The 18,645-nt window shown below is 58.2% G+C and overlaps 2 protein-coding genes across 2 annotated transcripts in view; both read left to right on the forward strand.

Annotated features, from left to right (window-relative positions):
• NCBP3 (nuclear cap binding subunit 3) overlaps positions 1-18,645 on the forward strand; it is a 107,157-nt gene that overhangs the window by 20,408 nt on the left and 68,104 nt on the right. The window lies entirely within an intron of this gene.
• CAMKK1 (calcium/calmodulin dependent protein kinase kinase 1) overlaps positions 2,260-18,645 on the forward strand; it is a 33,879-nt gene continuing 17,493 nt past the window's right edge. The window contains exons 1-9 of the mRNA XM_050765823.1: positions 2,260-2,400; positions 9,672-10,074; positions 10,974-11,021; positions 11,463-11,516; positions 11,921-11,972; positions 12,224-12,357; positions 12,815-12,851; positions 13,716-13,737; positions 15,247-15,335. Of these exons, the coding sequence (XP_050621780.1) occupies positions 9,715-10,074; positions 10,974-11,021; positions 11,463-11,516; positions 11,921-11,972; positions 12,224-12,357; positions 12,815-12,851; positions 13,716-13,737; positions 15,247-15,335 (796 nt within the window). The 5' untranslated portion in view covers positions 2,260-2,400; positions 9,672-9,714. The remainder of the gene's footprint in view (positions 2,401-9,671; positions 10,075-10,973; positions 11,022-11,462; positions 11,517-11,920; positions 11,973-12,223; positions 12,358-12,814; positions 12,852-13,715; positions 13,738-15,246; positions 15,336-18,645) is intronic.

The raw sequence follows: 18,645 nt of genomic DNA on the forward strand, positions 1-18,645 counted from the left end.
CCCAGAGGCTGACCAGCAGAAGCCACCTCTATTCTCACACCCCTATATGTGTTCCCCTCTTCTGCCTCCTCCCGGCCCAGGTTCCCCAGCAGCTCTGCCCACTCTCCCCTCACTGCAACCTTTCCAGAAAGACCAGTCCACACTTTCCTCTGCAGTTGGCCTCCACCCCAACCACTTCTCCTAGGTGCCCTTGCCAAGGTCACTGGCAGTGTCCTGGTTGCCAAGTCTAAGCAGACACTTGGGCCCCATATCCTGCTTCGCCTAACAGAATCTGACATTGTTGTCCAAGCCCTCCTTGTTGAAAGATTTCCTTCCAGTAGCTCCTAGAACACACCCTTTCCTGACTTTCCAGCCTGTCTGGTGTGCAAGGAAAAGACAAGTTTCTATTGCAGCTCTGCCACAGCTCACTGTGTGCCCTTGGGGGAAGCGGCTTAACTCTCCAAGCCTCCTCTGTGAGTTAAGGATAATAACAGCATTTTTTTTTTTTTTAAATAGAGACAGAGTTTCACTATGTGGTCCAGGCTGGTCTCGAACTCCTGGGCTCAAATGAGACGCCCACCTCAGCCTTCCAAAGTGCTGGGATTACAGGCATGAGCTACTGCACCTGGACAATAATAGCTTTTAGTAGGGTTGAGGAAAGACCTGTAAAGAGCGCCTGGCATACAGTCGAGCTCTGCCCCTCAATCTTTCCACCCTCTCAATGGTGGAGTCCAGATATCTGTTCTCCCTGTAGCAATTCAGTCCGTGGTTCTCGGTTGGGCGTGTGGCTGCCCAGAAGGGAAGCTGCATTTCCCAGCTTCCTCTTGCAGTTGGGTCTGGTCACATGAGTAAGCTCAAGTGGTGTATGTGAAAGTGCCATGTGGCAACTTCTGAGAACTTTCCTGAAAAGAGAGCTGGTGCAGACCCTCTGCCCTCTTCTTCATCCTTTTCTCCACTCCACTGCCCGGAATGCGTATGTGATTGCTGGAGCTCTAGCTGCTATCCTGAACCATGAGGTCAAAAGCCACACCCAGAAGTTGCTGGAATTATTCATTCAACAAACATCCATTGAGCACCTATGCCATGTGACAGGCTGTGTGCTGGACGAATCAGGCACAGTGCCTGCCATCGAGGAGCTCCCAGTCCCGATGAGGAACAGGCAGGTACCAGATGCCAAGGAAGTACCTGGGTGGGGTGACTAACCCATGCTGGGAAGTGGGGAGGTCATGGAGAAAGTTTCTGGGCAGAAGCAAGATTGAATTGAGCCCTGAAAGATGAGTAGGCATTAAACAGGCAGGTGGCTGGGAGTAAGGTTATACAGGGCTTGATTAGACCTATTCTCAGGGTGAGCCACAGGAAATGCCTCTCGGTGGACTCGTGTTCCTGAAAACTTGCTCTGGCTGCCAGGTAGGGAAAGGCTAGTAGGAGGTGGGACTGGATGAGGCTGGAAGCCAGGGAGGAGGCTCCTGCAGCCATCAGGGACAAGATGGTGGTAGCCTGAGCTAAGGGAGGGGAAGTGGGGTGGACAGGAGAGGGCCGATTCCAGGTATAGTTAAGAGGCAGCATGGCAGGGCCTGGAGATGGACTGGTTGGAGCAGGAAACAGGGAGGCTGCAGGTGACTCCCAGGCTCCTGGCTCCACTTCGAGACAGGGACACAGGAGATCAGGTTTGGGGGAAGGATATGGGGCAAGTGGTAGTGCCAGAAGATTCACACGCAGAGGCATTAGGGGAAGAGGTGGGGGCAGAGTCCCTAGGAACAGCCACGGCGAAGGTCACCATGTCCTGCTGACTTCCCTCCATTCCCTCGGCCCCCGCTAGGCCATTCCTGTCGCCTGCTCACCGAGCAAGCACTTCACTCCATGCTAAGCCACCTCTCGGCCTCCCTGCCCCCGCCCTGCAGAAGCTACACTCCTGGGCCTGCCGTTCAAGGCCTTCCTCCCCGGGCCTCGCCCCTCCCTCGCACGCACCGCGCCTCGCCCGGGAGGGAGGGGCGCTCTGGCTCCCGCAGGCTGGGATGGGGGTGCAAAGGGTTTGGCGGGGAAGCACCGTCCCCTGCAGGCCCGGGTGAAGGGCCCGCGCCGCGGCCGGGAGGGACTTCAAGGACCCCAGGACGCCGGGGGCGTGGCGAGGTCGGTCCCGCCGCAGGGCAGGGAGGGCCCCTCCGGCGTCGCCCGCCGCGGACCCTTAGTCCAGGAGGGGGCGGGAGTCCCGGGCTCCGATTGGGCGGCGCTGGCGGGGCCGTTCGCCTTGACCAATGAGCGCGAGCCGGGCGCGGCGGTGGGCGGGGCAGCGAGCGCTGCCCGGAGCCGCGGCGCCCGCGGGCTGAGCTCGGCGATCTGGGCCCCAGCTAGGCGGTGGGGCGGGGCGGGGAGCGAGCTGGGCCGCCCGCCGGGCCGCGGAGACTATCGCCCGGCGCCCAGGTAGGGATCGGCGGGGAGGGGACGCGGGCTCGGAGCGGGAGGACGAACGCCTTAACACCTGCCCCGAGCTTGCAAGGGAGAGGCGGGGGTCTGCGAGGCCGCGTCTACTAGGGAGCCGGGATCTGGTCAGGGCGGGGATCCTTCCCCTTCTGTCTGCGGGGCCGGGTCTGCGGGGTGCCTCGGGGAGTCTGCTCGGGTCTGCGCCGGCCGCCGGGACCGCATCGCCGCGGGCGCCCCGCCGTCTGCGTTCTTCCCCGCTTCTGTCTGCGGACCGCATCCATCCCGGGTGCACCGTCCCCCGCGCCCGGCTCCTGGTGGAGGCCGCGTCTGTGCTGAGTGGGCCCGGCCCGGGGCACCCACGTGCGGTTCTCCGCGGAGCGCTCCTCCCACGGCCCTCCGGAGCGTCTTCCTGCAGGAGCCGGGGGCGGGGTGGGAGATGAATGGGGCGGCGGCGGCGCGCGGTTCTGGCTGCGCTGGGTCCTGCCTTGTCTGGGGCGAGAGGGGGCGGCAGAGGCGGGCGCCGCAGCTTCGCGGCCCGGGAGGCTCAGGGCTGGTGGCTGGGGGGAGGTGTCCACGTGCGCGGGGACCTGCGTGTGCTGTTTGGAGGCGGGTGTGCGTGTGTCACGTGGACGCGGGAGTGTGCCTGTGTCTGCGTGGGGGGTGCAGGACAGGATGGAGTGGTGTGTGAGGGCGGGTCACGCGGACACGGGCGTGTGCCTGTCAGGGGAGGGGGTGTGCTCAAGTCTTGAGGGCGTTGCAGGGCTGTGCAGAGAAGGCTGTGTCACAGGCCCCAGGACCGTGCCTCGGTGGTGTCTGCAGGGCGGGCACAGGAGTGTGGGAGGGGCACACAGCTTGTGCACTGGAGGATCCCAGGGAAGTGGCACTGGCCGCCCCAAGCCCTGCCCTCTTTCCTCCAGTACATACAAATTGACCCTCCATTGCGTCCCAGGCGCACACACTCCGGGGACGCTTCGCCTCCTCCTAGGTCTCCCACCGTCAGTCCTCACAGCAGCCACGGGAGTCGTTTTAAACCTCACCTAACTGAGGCACTCCCCTGCTCACAACCTCCACCTGCCTTTGGAGGCCTCCTGGGCTCTGTCCACCAAGCTACCCTCACCCCCAAACCAAGCCCTGAGTCCCAGCCAGGAAATGACTCTGCTACGCATAGTGTGAAGTTCCATCCTCTCCTCGTCAGTCCTGAAATCCTGCTGAGTGCTCAGAAGAGAGCTCAGGTGCCACCTCCTCCAGGAAGCCATCCCTGAGGCCAGCACAGTGAATGAGGGGCCTTTCTCTCCAGACGTAACTCCTCTTGCTGTCAGGTGCCGCTTACGTGGGGAAGACTCCGCACCAGCCACTCAGCCTCCCTGCTGTTCTTACGGATCAAGCACTGTCCCCCCATGGCGTTTGCACCTGCTGGTCCCTGCGCCTGAGATGCCCTTCCCCAGATAGCTATACCGCCTCCTCCCCCTTCCTTCCTTCAGGTGTCTGCTCCAATCCTGCACCCAAAAGGCCTTCCTGAACCACACTGTTAGCAGCAGCATCTCCCAGCCCCTTTCTCTCGATCCTTCTTACTCTGCTGCATTTTTCTTCACAGTATGTACCACTTGACATATCGTATCTGAATCACTGGCTTTCTTGGTCGTTGCTCCTTGCCCCCACGAGAAATTAAACGATATGAGAGCAGAGACTTGGTCTTTTTGGTTCACTGCTGTGTCTCCCCACACAGGCTTGCACAGAGCCTGGCAGGCAGTAGGTGCTCTGTGACTATTTGTGCTTGCATCCCAGATGTCCATGTCCCTGGCGGCTTCCTAGCCTGTGACCCCCCCCCCCGCTTTACCCCCAATCTGAGGCTACTTCTGCTCCTCTGTCCCTGACATTCCAAGTTCCTGGAAGGCCAGGTCTGGGAGAACTGTAACCACATTTGCATGTTGGAAATCCTCCCTCTAGCGACCGGTGTGGAGGATGGGGTAGGGTGAGGTGGAGGTGTGAGCCTGGAGTCAGGGAAGACCCATGTGGCGGGGAACGAAGCAGTAGTCGGAATCTGGACTTCTAAGGGGTTCGGCTTGTGAGTTCACCCAGCTGGTAGTGGGGAGATCAGGGTGGGCTCTCAGAAGAGGCAGTGGCTGAGCTGTCCTCCAGGCAGCAGAGGAGAGGAAGGTGTGTTCCTGGCAGAAGCACAGCTTGTACAGAGGCCTGGCAGCAGGACAGAGTCTGCAGTTTGGGAAGCTGTGGTGTGGCTGGAGTGGAGAGTAAGTGTGGGGTTGTGGGGAGTGAGGATGGGCAACAGGGAAAGGACGAGTGACAAGGACGGCTCCTGGATTGCTGGCCTGGTCAGAAAAGAATGGGGAGGATGTGGTACCCATCTTGCAATGGAGACGGAGGATGAGCAGGTTTGGGGAAGATGCTGAGTTGAATCTGGGCCCTGTTGGATCTGAGCTGCTCGGGAACATGGAGGGGCAGGCGGCAGCTAGCTGGAAAGAGTGGGGCTGGAGGCACAGACCTGGTGTGGAGGATGAGCAGGGGCACAGGATGAGGCCTGAGGACCATTAGCCTCTGTGGGTGGGCCAGGACGATGCACTGGGGGTAACTGTGCTGAGTCAGGCAAGAGCCTGCATCAGTGCTTGGGGGCTCCCCAAGGATGGTGGGAGCGGGCGACCTCACAGCAGGAGTCGTCAAGCATGACTTGGCACCAGACGCCTGGGCCTCCCTCAAGGGGACTGAGTCATCCAGGGTGGGGGCGGGAGCTGCGGAGGGCACCCGTTGCCAGAGCCATCCAGACACTCGTCAGGATCATAAACACGGCTCCAGTGAGGCGGCCCAGGGATGTGAGGACCACCTTCTGTGTCTGGCCTGGGGGGCCGCCACCTCTGCGGCTTTCCCTTCTGTTCGGTCCTCTGCTGTTAAGGGCTGTCCATCCCCTCACCTGGACGTAGCTGGTCCCCTGCCTCGGCCTGGCACTGGGGTTCACAGCGGCCTTCCAGAGCTCAGAATGAGGCCTGACCAGGGCCTGAAGTCCTCCCAGGCGGAGCTGCTCGAACCCACGTGGATGGCAGCAGGGTCTGCCTGCTCTGCCCTGCTCTGGGACTCCTTTGAGGGATGCAGCTGGATGGGGCATGTCCTGAGGAGGAAGCCAGGCCAAGCGGGCGTCTGGAGCCAGGGACCCACATTCCTTGGGAGTGGCCAGACACTTGGGGGGTGGGGCACAGCCTGGGAGAAGAAACCTGGGTGGTGGGTATGTGCCAGGCCATCTTGGAGCTGGGGGCGGAGGTGGGGTTGGACCTTGTACATCAAGGCTCTCTTGGATGCTTCTAGACACAGCCACATCCCCGCCCAACAGGGCTCTGGCGCAAACTACTCCTGTGTCCACACCTCATTCTGTTCGTCCCATTGCCCTGGGAGTTGGCAGGACGGTGGCCCTCTGTTTGATTCACATGTTAGGAAACTGAGGCTCCAAGAGGCTCAATGACTTGTCCAAGGCAGCAGGTCCCCAGTCTGGGAGGACGGGATTGAAGTCGTTTTTCCCAAAGAGGGAGGGCTTGAGTCTGGCCATTCTTGGCCACAGGACTAAGCCAGTGCCCAGGCCCATAGGGATCCTTGCTGTACCATGGGCCTGGGTCCCAGCCTCTCTGTCCATCTTTCTGTTTGCCCACATGGCCCTAATTATCCACCGAATTAACTTTCTACAAAGTATCTACTGAGGCCTGAGCTTGGGAAGGGCCTTGAGACACCCCCTGCGTGAGCCCCCAGATGGGCTTGGGTTTCTGCCGGGGCACAGAACCCAGCCCAGCAGGCAGTGCCAGGCTGGTAGGCCTAGTGACTACAGGGGAAAGTCCAGATATGCGCTCTGGGATCAGGCTCCCAGGACCCCCAGGGGTGCAGGTCACCCCCCTACCCTGGGCATATGTACACGGAGACCTGCAGGCACACACGCACATAAGCACACCTGCACACACACACATCACACCGAGGTTTTCATCTCCATGCAGATGCGCTCCTGTGTGGGGACCACAACACACACAGACACACACCGCCACCCCAGGCCCACAGCCCGTGTGCACATATTCCCTCCTGTGCAGACGCGTGGCTGGGGCGCCAGGCCCTGTCTCCTGGACACGCGGCAAGAACCTTGGGCCTTCCCCGGCGGCCGCCTCCCTCGCAGACACGCTTAGTCACCTGAATTTGATCCAGGCGGGAGGGAGGGACGGAGAGCCTGACGTCAGTCCTCGCAGCCACCTTCCGCCCGCCCGCGCATCCATCTGGGCCACAGCGTGTCCCAGCAATCACAACAGCGACAGCACCACAACAACTCACTTTTACGGTGCCTCCTTTGTGGCCGGCCCTGTTCTGAGTGCCTTACGCGCACTCCCTCCTCAGCATCTCAGCACGTGCGTGAGGTGAGACCCACTAGAACCCCATTTTGCGGGTGAGGAAAACCCAAGACACAGAGGCGAGGCCACCTGCTCACGGGCTCCCTGCCAGGAAAGGGTGCTGCCTGGCTGCCTGGCTTCAGAGCCTGGGCGCCAAACTGGGTAACAGGGCTCAGGCTGGAACAGGAAGCCCTTCTGCCCTGACTTGCTGGGTGACTCCGGGCCCATCCCCACCCGCTGGGCCTCCCTCTACCTATCTAAGAAAAGCAGGGAAAGGTGTTCAAGGGTAAAGGAGGATGGCCTTTTGCTGGAATGGCAACCTTTAGGAAATACGCAAATTTTATGGGCCCGGGCAGCCTATGGCTTCTGCCCTGCCTAGGGCCAAAGAGCAGGAGCTCCCAGCCCTGGAGTTCATTCTCTTATGTGTGCTGGGGCCTGAGGCTTGATGGGGTTGCGTCTCTGTGGCTGCTTTCTCATCTGTCTAATGGGGACAGGGCTGTAACGATCACTATGGCAACCACTCATTTATTCAACAAATATTTATCGCGTTCCTATCACACGCCAGGCGCTGGTGATCTTTTGGAGACAAGGCAGATGAGAGCCCTAATCTCATGAAACTTACATTCGGGAGGGAAAAACATGGCTTGTGGAGTGAGGGGACGGGGCAGAGGGGTGGGCCACCTGCTGGGAGGAGCCTGGCGGGGCCTGGAGGGTGTTCCCAGCTTTGGCTTCCTCCTCGCTATGCCGTCTGGTTTCCAAGCTCTCCCCGAAGCTCCAGCCCCACTCACTGTCCCTCTCACCTCCTCCAGGGAGGCCTCCTTATGTCTCAGCCCCACTCACTGTCTCTTCTCACCTCCTCCAGGGAGGCCTCCCTATGCCACAGCCTCTCACCTCCTCCAGGGAGGCCTCCCTATGCCACAGCCTCTTACCTCCTCCAGGGTGGCCTCCTTATGTCTCAGCCCCATTCACTGTCCCTCTCACCTCCTCCAGGGAGGCCTCCTTATGCCACAGCCCCACTCACTGTCTCTTCTCACCTCCTCCAGGGAGGCCTCCTTGTGTCACAGCCACACTCACTGTCTCCCGCCCCCTCTTCGAGGAAGGCCTCCCTGATACTCTACCCTCACTCAGCCTCCTCACCTCCTTCACCTCCTCCAGGGAGGCCTCCCTGATACTCCAGCCTCACCAACTCCCTCTCACTCCTCTGGGTTCCAGCTTCCGTGCCTTTTCCTGTTCCCAGTGTGGAGCCTTCTCTCTTCCTTTCTCCATGTCAGCACCAGCCCCCACCACCTCCAGGCTTCCACTCATTCAACACACTGCGCACCAGGCACAGGGGGTGTGGACGCCACCCTTACCCTCAGTCTACCTCCAAACCCTGCTGTGAGCCTGGGAAATCTGGGAAGGCAGGGGATGGATCCACAGGACAAGTCGGGAGACTGGGGCTCAGAGTTGGGAAGGAGCTTGTCTAGGGCCCCTGGTAGGTCAGCAGGCAGGACTGGAACCCAGCTCTGGCTCCTCAGCGGCCAGTGGACTCCAGCCAGCCCTGCCTCACTGACATCTGTCAAGGCAAAGGGATGGGGAATGAGGGGTGGAGCAGGCCCTTCACCATGCGCACTCTGGGTCTCCCTGAGATCCCTGTTCTCAGTCGCTGTGTGGGTACGGAGGAAGTTACCAGCAGACAGGAAGGATGGAGGATCAGGAGTTCACTCACTTCCTTCTCCTGAGAGGATGCAGAGTCTAGCGCAAGCAGGGGGAGGGGCACCAGGTTGGGCATGGCCAGCGCTCTACAAGCCTGGAACAGAGATGGAGGTCTCAGGCGGAGTGTCAGGGTTCAGTCCGGAGTCAGGATGTAGCCCAGGGTCATGGCTGAAGATGAGGGCTGGGGGTCACTTCCCTGATGTTGCAGCCACCACACAGTGACTTTGAGAACATGGGTCTCAGGGGATGTCATGCCCTGTTTCACCCTCATTCCCCTCATTCCAATCCCCTTGCCTTCTTTTTTTTTGAGACAGAGTCTTGCTCTGTTGCCCAGGCTGAAGTGCAGTGGCACGATCTCAGCTCACTGCAACCTCCACCTGCTGGGTTCAAGTGATTCTCCTGCCTCAGCCTCCCGAGTAGATGGGATTACAGGTGCATGCCACCACGCCCGGCTAATTTTTGTATTTTTAGTAGAGACAGGGTTTTGCCATGTTGGCCAGGCTGGTCTCGAACTCCTGACCTCAGGTGATCCGCCCACCTCGGCCTCCCAAAGTGCTGGGATTACAGGCGTGAGCCACCGCACGGGGCCCATCCCCTTGCTTTGACAGATGTCAGTGAGGCAGGGCTGGCTGGAGTTGGGAACCCCAGGGAAGTCTTCCCGGAAGCAGTGAGAGGGATGGGGACAGGAGGCTGAAACATCAAGGAGGGCTCCCTGGAGGAGGCGGGTGGGTCTGAAGCATCAGCAAGGCTTCTGAGTTACTAGTGTCTAGCTCAGCTTCCAGGAGGCAGTGTTGGAGTGCTCGGCTGTCAAGGGTTGGGACTCGTGACTCACAGGGCTGCATGCTGTTCTGGGGCTGAGCTGACCCTGGGTTCTGCCCCTTCCAGTGCTGCTGGGCCTCCAGGCTTCTGCCCCTGTCTGTCCTGACTCCAGAGTATCAGATTCTCTCTGCTTCCCTGTGAAGCCGGCAGGCAGAAGTGACTGCCTCTGTTACCAGCAGGGATACTGAGGCCTAGGGGGCTGGCATTCAGCGGAAGCAATGTGAATCCATTCAGTTCATGGGGACAGACTTGAGGCTGGGTGTTGGCAATCCCGGTAGAGGGAACAGCCGGGGCAAAGGCGTGGAGGTGGGACCCACAGGGCTGTGGCTACCTTACCCGGTAGCCAGCCTGACACACCGGAGTGAAGCCTTCTCTGCCCTCCTTTCTCAGCTTCCCAACAAGGCTACGCAGAAGAGCCCCCTTGACTGAAGCAATGGAGGGGGGTCCAGCTGTCTGCTGCCAGGATCCTCGGGCAGAGCTGGTGGAACGGGTGGCAGCCATCGACGTGACCCACTTGGAAGAGGCAGATGGTGGCCCAGAGCCTGCTAGAAACGGTGTGGACCCTCCGCCACGGGCCAGAGCTGCCTCTGTGATCCCTGGCAGTACTTCGAGACTGCTCCCAGCCCGGCCTAGCCTCTCAGCCAGGAAGCTTTCCCTACAGGAGCGGCCGGCAGGAAGTTATCTGGAGGCGCAGGCTGGGCCTTATGCCACGGGGCCTGCCAGCCACATCTCCCCCCGGGCCTGGCGGAGGCCCACCATCGAGTCCCACCACGTGGCCATCTCAGATGCAGAGGTTGGTGGGGCAGCACGAGGGGTTGTTCATGAGCCCCTCAGTGGACTGCAGTGAAGACTGTTTCTGCCCCTGTCTGTGCCACACAGCTATCTAGCTTTGGTTTGCATACCCTCAGAGCTGGGGAGATCACTACCTAACAGCATAGCCTCTTCCCGACCAGGGGAGCTGCAGCTGAGCCAAAGGCTGCGTTCTCTAAGTCCTGCTATTCCCACTCCCAGCCTAGGCCTGGGAAATAGGTCTCGCCCTGGTCCCCTGTGTAGTCTTCTTAGAGATGTGAACATAGAGGCTATGTTCCCCCTACCCCCCAACTCTTCCCCAGCTTGCATCCCTCGCCTCTAATTCTGCCTCCTAGAGTCTGCTCTGCCTCAGAAACGGCCAGCCTGGCTCCAGCCTCTGGGCTTCAGCTGGCGTTCTTGCCAGTTAGTTCTGAAAGTGCACTCAGGTTCTGAGCAGTCTGCGGATGTCAGGGGCTGAGCTCTCTGTGCCTGAACCCAGGCTCTCAGCCTCTGCGCCCAGGGCTCCTCATCTTGTCCTTGGAGTCTAGACCTTCTCATTCAGCTGCTTCCGGAAATAGTTGCTCATGGGTTTCTCGTGCATTGGGGTCTCCCAGACTGCAGAATCCAGACAGGAATTAGCGTTTTCCCTTCACCACTGCATCTGGGGAACACAGCACAGCCGTGGCGTCACCATCCATGTTTTCAAACATGAGCCACATCTTCTCATCACATACGGGGGCGATGGCACCACCAGCTTCCCTATCCAAACTCAAACGCTTGGTGAGACCTGGGGGTCTGGGAATGAGGGGCCTGTGGCCAGAATTGGACCCTGAACGGGCTCTGAGGTAGGAGCAGTGCTGCCTCTGGACCCGGCTCAACCTGGTGCTCACTCTTCCCCCACAGGACTGCGTGCAGCTCAACCAGTACAAGCTGCAGAGTGAGATTGGCAAGGTAGGAGTGGGCAGGCTGAGAGCAGTGCGGGCTGCGGGATCCTCTGCTTGGCGCTGTTCCTTCTCCTGTGTGGGAGGGAACGGGAGGCAGAGCCGGGCAAGTCCTAGCCTGGAGGTGAGGACAGTTTCGTGCCCTGGGGGAAGTTCCCAGGTACCCGGGGAGGGTGGAAGATGACTCTTGACTCCTGACTCCCAGAGTTCTTGACAGTTGACAAGGAGGGACTGAGGGAGGCATGGAGCCGTGTTGAGCCAAGCAGGGGCAGTTACCAGGGCACAGGAGTCCCCTCCCCGTCTGCTACAATATTTGCCCATGAGCCAGCTGGTGGTGGGAGGTGCAGATGGGGTGCATGAGAGACCAGAGCTGCTCGGGCTCCCCACCTCCTGAGCTGGTCCTGGGAGGGGTTGCCCTGTCCAGGTGGGGCTGACCGATGCCTGTCTGCAGGGTGCCTACGGTGTGGTGAGGCTGGCCTACAACGAGAGTGAAGACAGACACTATGTGAGTCTGGGGATAGGAGGGAGATGTTGCCCACGCCGGGCCCTGGAAGCCTGGGAGGTGGGGCAGGAGTTGTGCTCAGGAGATAGAGGACAGGGCTGCCTGAGAGTGAGCTCCCTGTCCCTGGGGGTATGCAAAGGAATGAGCTTCCTAACCCTGGGGATATGTAAGCAGAGGCTGGATTCCTCTGTGGGGAGAGCTCCAGAAAGGCTTGCTGGGGGAATAAGGGGAAGGGCTAGGCTCAGATGTGGCCACCCCCTAACCCCGCTTAACACGTACCTGGGCCACACCCTCAGGGCCAGTAGCAGATGTCCAGTGTGCCTCTCCGGACCTCAGTCCACACGTACCAGCCTGTTCTAGCTCCCGGTGGCTTCACGCTGGTGACAGTTCTGTCCCTCCTTCCTTAGGCAATGAAAGTGCTTTCCAAAAAGAAGTTACTGAAGCAGTATGGCTTTCCACGTATGTATCTTCTGGTCCTGTCCCTGGGAGCCCCTAGCCTGGGAGGCGGAAGAGACCTCGGTCCCGAGCTGGTTTTGGCTAAGAATGGGGTAGAGAGGGAGACGGCGTGAGCAGAGGCCTGGGGATGGAATGTGCCTGGTGGGTTGGGACAAGACCACGGGCGTGCAAGACTCTTGCTTGAGACTGGTTTGGGGGCCACGGTGAGGCCCAGCCACCTGGAACAGGTGCTTGAATTCTCTTCCTGGTTACAGGTCGCCCTCCCCCAAGAGGGTCCCAGGCTGCCCAGGGAGGACCAGCCAAGCAGCTGCTGCCCCTGGAGCGGGTGTACCAGGAGATTGCCATCCTGAAGAAGCTGGACCACGTGAATGTGGTCAAACTGATCGAGGTAGGGGGAGGTGGTGGTGAGCAGGTGGGAACCGGCACCTGAGTCTCATGGGAGCCGCTTTTCTGGTGCTGGGGAGCCCCTAGCACAGACCCGGGGATCTTGCCAAGGGAGCAGATGTGGCTGAGGCCTCTGATGACAGGGCCAGACTTGGGGTGGGGCTGCAGGGAGGCTTTGGGAGCCCAGCCTGGTCAGGGATGTTCCCAAGTTCCCACGGAGGGTGAGGGGCTGCCCCAGAGGCAAGAAGTGAACCCCTCATTGCAGCAGGAGGGGAGGAAGGCTGGATGTCATGTGGCGGGCCAGGCTGGGGGTCAGTGACTTCTGAGGCCCCATCAGTCTGGCACCTGTGCACTTCCTGCTCCATTGTCTGGGGTGGTTGCAGTGCATGCTAAGGGTTCTGGGGCTGGCAAGGACCAGGAGGCCTGGGACCCCCAACCCCATGTCTGCTCCCTCTGACCAGGTCCTGGATGACCCAGCTGAGGACAATCTCTATTTGGGTGAGTGACCTGGCTCATTCCCACAGCAGCTCACCCAGGGCTGGCCCAAGGGCTCCCTTGGGACACATATGACCTTCAGGTGGGCAGTGTAAATACACTGACCTCCTGGGGACAGAAGAAAAACACACGTTCTGAAGCCCTGGATTCCCTTGCCCAGCCCTGCAGAACCAGGCCCAGAATATCCAGTTAGATTCAGCAAATATTCCCAAGCCCCACTCCCTGCTTCCCTCTGAGCAGCAAGACAGTGGATCCATTTGGGCCATGCGCTCAGGTAGATGCAGGTTCCCAGACACTGTAGTTCTGTGCCTCAGTTTTCTCACCTATAAAACAGGGATACTAGTGGTATCTACCTCATAGAGTCGATGTGAGGAGTAACTGAGTAATTATATGTCAAGCACATTCGTTATTGTCCTTGTTAATAGTAATGTTATTGTTTTAGTTCCTTGTGTCTGGTTCAGGGCTGGACTTAGAGGAGGCCTCAGAAAATGGGGCAGAAGAAGAACTGGCTTAGGAATTAGAGGCTGAGGCTTTAGTCTCCACTCCCTACCCTACCTGCCTGTCTGCTGTGACCTTTAGGAAAATTTCTACCCCTTCTCCGTGCCTCAGTTTCCCCCTCTGTCAAAGGGCCCCGTGCTGATGCTGATGGTTCTCACCTGGTACCTGAGGATCAGATGAGGCAGGTCCATAGCAGACCCCACTCTCATACATTTATTTGTTCTGATATCCCAGGAACCCCTGTCCTGTCCCTGCCTCGAGTATGCCTGCATGCCTGCCCCCCTCTCCTACCCTCCAGACCAGGGAGGGACCTTGGCATCGGCTGCTTTGCCAGCCAGCTACACCTTACCTTCTTGTCTTTTCTTTCAGTGTTTGACCTCCTGAGAAAGGGGTGAGTTCCCCGTCCTGATCAGGCAGGTCAAGTCTCATCCAGGCCTTCCTTCCTTTCCCTCCCTGTGTCCCCAGCCCAAGGGTCAGCTACTCTAGGAGAAGTCAGAGACGGAGGCCCTGCCCTTAGGGGTAAATAAGAGACCAAGAGGACCATTCTTTGAAGGCTGATGGGGGTCAGTGAGACTGCAATAGTCAGCAGGGAGACCTCTGGAAAAGGGGATGGGTTTTGACCCAGGCCTTGAAGAACTGGGAAGATATGGATGGAGGAGAGGGGGAGGAAAGGAGAAAGGAGTGTTTTTTAGGTCAAAGTATAGAGGTGGGACTCAACTCTTCGCGGTATTCAAATCACAGAGGGTTTTTCAGCTTTCCAACCAGTCTGTGAACACGGTGGGTGGGATTCCATTTGCTCCTATTTGTGAGCGGGAAAGCCGAGGACCAGAGATGGTGTGTGGCTTGCTCAAGGTCACACAGCGAGTCACTGATGGAGGCCAGGTTCCACACGTCTGCCCTCTGCGGCTTTTCAGGGTATTTACAGAGCAGATGACATGGAGTAACGAGCACGGGGCTGGGTGTTCCGGGTCCCTCACTGCCAAGGCTTGAATGCAGACTGCAGCTTGTCTCTCTGCCTGGGCAGCTTCCTACAGACCGTTTTGGGGAGAGGGGCAGGGAGGGGTGTCCCTTTAAGACTTGGAGGCTTTCACATGTTTTTTTTTTTTTTTTTTTTTTGAGACGGAGTCTCGCTGTGTCTCCCAGGCTGGAGTGCAGTGGCGCGATCTCGGCTCACTGCAAGCTCCGCCTCCCGGGTTCACGCCATTCTCCCGCCTCAGCCTCCGAGTAGCTGGGACTACAGGCGCCCGCCACCACGCCCGGCTAATTTTTTGTATTTTTAGTAGAGACGGGGTTTCACCGTGTTAGCCAGGATGGTCTCGATCTCCTGACCTTGTGATCCGCCCGTCTCGGCCTCCCAAAGTGCTGGGATTACAGGCTTGAGCCACCGCGCCCGGCCTTCACATGTTTTGACCTCTATCCAAAACAAGAAATATATATTTCTATTGCTATCCGTATCTGTAATTGAAACCAAAGTTTTACAGAACAGCATATATCTTTACTACATGCAATATATTCTGATATATTCTACTTATTTCGGAAATAAAAAAAGCAGTTGCCTCCCACTAAATTGATTTCGTGATCCTCTCTTGGGTCTGGATCCACGGTTTGAAACACAGTGCTCCAAATGGCATCTTTGCAATTGTTTGATTATAGACTGTTAGGTACTTAGAAGAAGGAATATCAAGGCAATCAAATTAAGAGAAAGCTGATTTGAAATTATGATTGAAACAGGATATGTATGAGTATGTGTGCTTTACATTTTTTATTATATAGCAGAAAAAGCTAATATCTTGGGTTCTAGGGACCCATGTGGGCACAGGTTTCCCGGGACGTCCCGACCGCCTGAATGGCCGAGTGCCCTGATTTCGGCTAAATGCCCCTCCCGCATCCTTCTCCATAGGCCCGTCATGGAAGTGCCCTGTGACAAGCCCTTCTCGGAGGAGCAAGCTCGCCTCTACCTGCGGGACGTCATCCTGGGCCTCGAGTACTGTGAGTGCGGGGCACCCTGCCCACTGGGGCTGAGGCTAGGGGATCTGGCAGGCAGCAGAGCCCAGGCTGAGCAGGCTCTGAGCAGCTCCTGTCAGTCAGAGCTGGCCTGCCAATCAGCTTCAGTGGGAGTGGGGCATGCACGAGTGGGCGGGGCCAAGGCCTGGGGGGGGAGGGGGGGGGGCGGGCGGTGGACCTCACTGGGCATGCGCCAGATCCTTCAGCGTTTCTGCTCCTGTGGGTCGGAGCCCTGGCTGTACTCAATCTTTCTTCTGCTGAGTTCTTAGCCTAGCTTAGCGTTGCCACGGGGCCTCAAGAGATGCGGGAAGGCAGGGATGTATGTCCAACTGCTGGGGGAAGAGTCTGTCCTGGCATGGGGCCAGGGCATGGGGCCAGGGTGGGTTTAACTGTGAGGGGCCCTAGCTTGATGAGAGCTCAGGAGGGTGATGTGAGCTTGGCCTCTGTCTCATTTCAGTCATTAGCTGCATTCACTTGCCTGGGGGCATAGGGGTGAAAGACCCAGACCTGAGTTCACGGCCTGGTGGGAGGGACAGGAATCTAGACAGGCAGATAATATAATGTGGTGCCTGCCAAGGTTGGGGAGCCCAGAGGCCGTCGGAGTGCCGGGGGGCTGGGGAAGTCTCCCTGAAGAGGCTACTTATGATTCAGGTCCTGAGGGATGAGTCGAGTTCCCTGCTCAGGTTTTGAGGGATGGGGGTAGGAGACAGTGTGCCCAGCATAGGCGTATACTCTTTGAGTCTGGGGAGAAGTGGAGTCTGGCTGAAGCCTCCAGTGGGCAGAGGAGGGCAGTGGTTAGTGAAAGATGATGCTGGAAACACTGTCCAGGCCCCAGCATGAGGGCTGGGAGTGCCTCCCCTGAGGTCTTTGCTGACTTCATCCTGCCAGCTCTGTGAGGCCCTGAGAGCTTTAAGCATGGGGAGGGGCATGATGGGATTTATGCCTGAGAAAGCTGTCTGGCAGCTGTGTGGTGGCTGGATTGGAGTGTGTCATCAGAGGGTGAGAGGCAGCCAGCTGGCCAGGGAGGAGGCTGTTTCTGCAGCCCAAGTGACAGATGGTGAGGCCTGGATTAAGGCAGTGGCAGCGGGGTAGGGATAGGAAGGAGGTGGTGTGGTCAGCATGGGGCAACTTGCTGGTCTGGGGAGAGGAGAGCCCCTAGACACCTAGGGTCCTGGCTTGGATTGGGGACCAGGGAAGATGCCCATCTCTAAAATCTTAGCTTGGGCCGGGTGCAGTGGCTCATGCCTGTAATCCCAGCACTTTGGGAGGCCAAGGCGGGCAGATCACCTGAGGTCGGGAATTCGAGACCAGCCTGACCAACATGGAGAAACCCTGTCTCTACTACAAATATAAAATTAGCTGGGTGTGGTGACGCACGCCTGTAATCCCAGCTACTTGGGAGGCTGAGGCAGGAGAATCGCTTGAACCTGGGAGGTGGAGGTTGCAGTGAGCCGAGATCACGCCATTGCACTCCAGCCTGGGTGACAAGAGTGAAACTCTATCTCGAAATACATACATACGTATATAAAAATAAAAAATAAAATCTTAGCTTGGTTTCTTGGGAGCATATTCTTTCCCTGGAGGAACAGGGTGGGGATCTAGCTGAGGTTTGACCTGCAGTGACAGAAACAGGACTGTCTTTTTTTTTTTTTTTTTTTGAGATGGAGTCTCGCTCTGTCGCCCAGGCTGAAGTGCAGTGGCCGGATCTCAGCTCACTACAAGCTTCGCCTCCCGGGTTCACGCCATTCTCCTGCCTCAGCCTACCGAGTAGCTGGGACTACAGGCGCCCGCCACTGCACCCAGCTAGTTTTTTTTTGTATTTTTTAGTAGAGACGGGGTTTCACCGCGTTAGCCAGGATGGTCTCGATCTCCTGACCTCGTGATCCGCCTGTCTCAGCCTCCCAAGTGCTGGGATTACAGGCTTGAGCCACCGCGCCCGGCCAAAAACAGGACTGTCTTTATCCTGCTTGAGCTTCTCCTTTGCCTTCAGATTAATACTGTCTTTGCACATATGGGGAAACTGAGGCACACAGAGGCGAGGGCTTTGCAGAAAGTCCCTACCAGTAGTCTAGAGGCATGGGATGGGAAGGGGACATTTTACCCCTGTTACGGTCAGTGGCAGGCACAATCCTGTACCAGCGTGACTCCACCTCCTTCCCATTGTGGTCCCTTCTTTCCCGTGAAGTCCTATTGTCTGCTATCCCCTAGTCTCCACAAAGAAACCAGTTTATCTTACCTGGGTCTTGGGTAAAAGCCTCGTCAGGACCCAGCTAATCACAGTGAAGGACCTTCCCTGGGGCAGAGCGGTTAGCACCAGGGGCTGGGCAGGTGGATGAACAGAGGCACCAGGGCGCCAAAGACCTGCCTTGTGATTCTGGCCCCAAGAAGGGAGAGTTGAGGCTGCCCTGAGAGGGCTCGGTGGTCAGGGCAGCCCAGGCCTGGTCCTCAGTCGATGGGGGCAGGTGCGGCGATGCAGGTGATGAGAAGCAGTTGGATCTGAGCTCGCAGACCTGGCTGATGGGAAGGGTGTGGGGTCTCAGAGGAGGAGTTGAGGATGATCCTGAGGTTTCTGGCCTTTCACAGAGTGGGAAAGAATGGGGAGCGGCAGGGGCTTTTTGTTTTATTTTGTTTTGGTTTGGTTTTGTTGCTGGTGGGCGTTGCAGGCAGAGAAATCGAGTTCTGAATTAGACATGTTGTTACACTATGTTGAGACACACAGAGACATATATCGACGCCTAGCTGCCTAGTTACCTATCAAGATGTCTACTGGAAATCCATGTGGGTAAAGAGCTGGAGTCCAAGGGAGAGGCTAGGGTTTGAGATAAGAACATGAGACTGCTTTCCATGGTCAAATATCCACCCCCGAGCTTCTGTGCACTCATGGGTGTGTGTCAGATTCCTCGTGTGAGGTACGCCTGGCACATAGTAGGCATTCAAGAAAGTGCCACTGGTTTTACGGTTATTGTTATATGGCATCTGTCCTCTCTGCCCCCAGCCTCCCTCTCCTCCTCTCCCTTCCCCTCTCTTCTCTCGCCTTCTCTATTCCCTCCTCTCCAACATCCTGGGGTCTGTTGGTCCAGGGGGAGGTATTTGCCAAGGAGGGAGCCCACAGGTCGGTGGTTGTGGGATGGGGTCAGTGTCTCTCTTGGCTGGGACCTTTCCGGCCATCTCAGCCTGAGCCACGCATCACTTTGTGGTGGTCCTGGGCCCAGGAAGCAGGACAGGTTTCCAGCCTATTAGGTCATTTCTGATTTGGGATTCGTCCTACTGTACGTGGCTGACCTTACACCCCAGC

Source organism: Macaca thibetana, chromosome 16 (assembly GCF_024542745.1).
Source record: "Macaca thibetana thibetana isolate TM-01 chromosome 16, ASM2454274v1, whole genome shotgun sequence".
NCBI lineage: Eukaryota > Metazoa > Chordata > Mammalia > Primates > Cercopithecidae > Macaca > Macaca thibetana.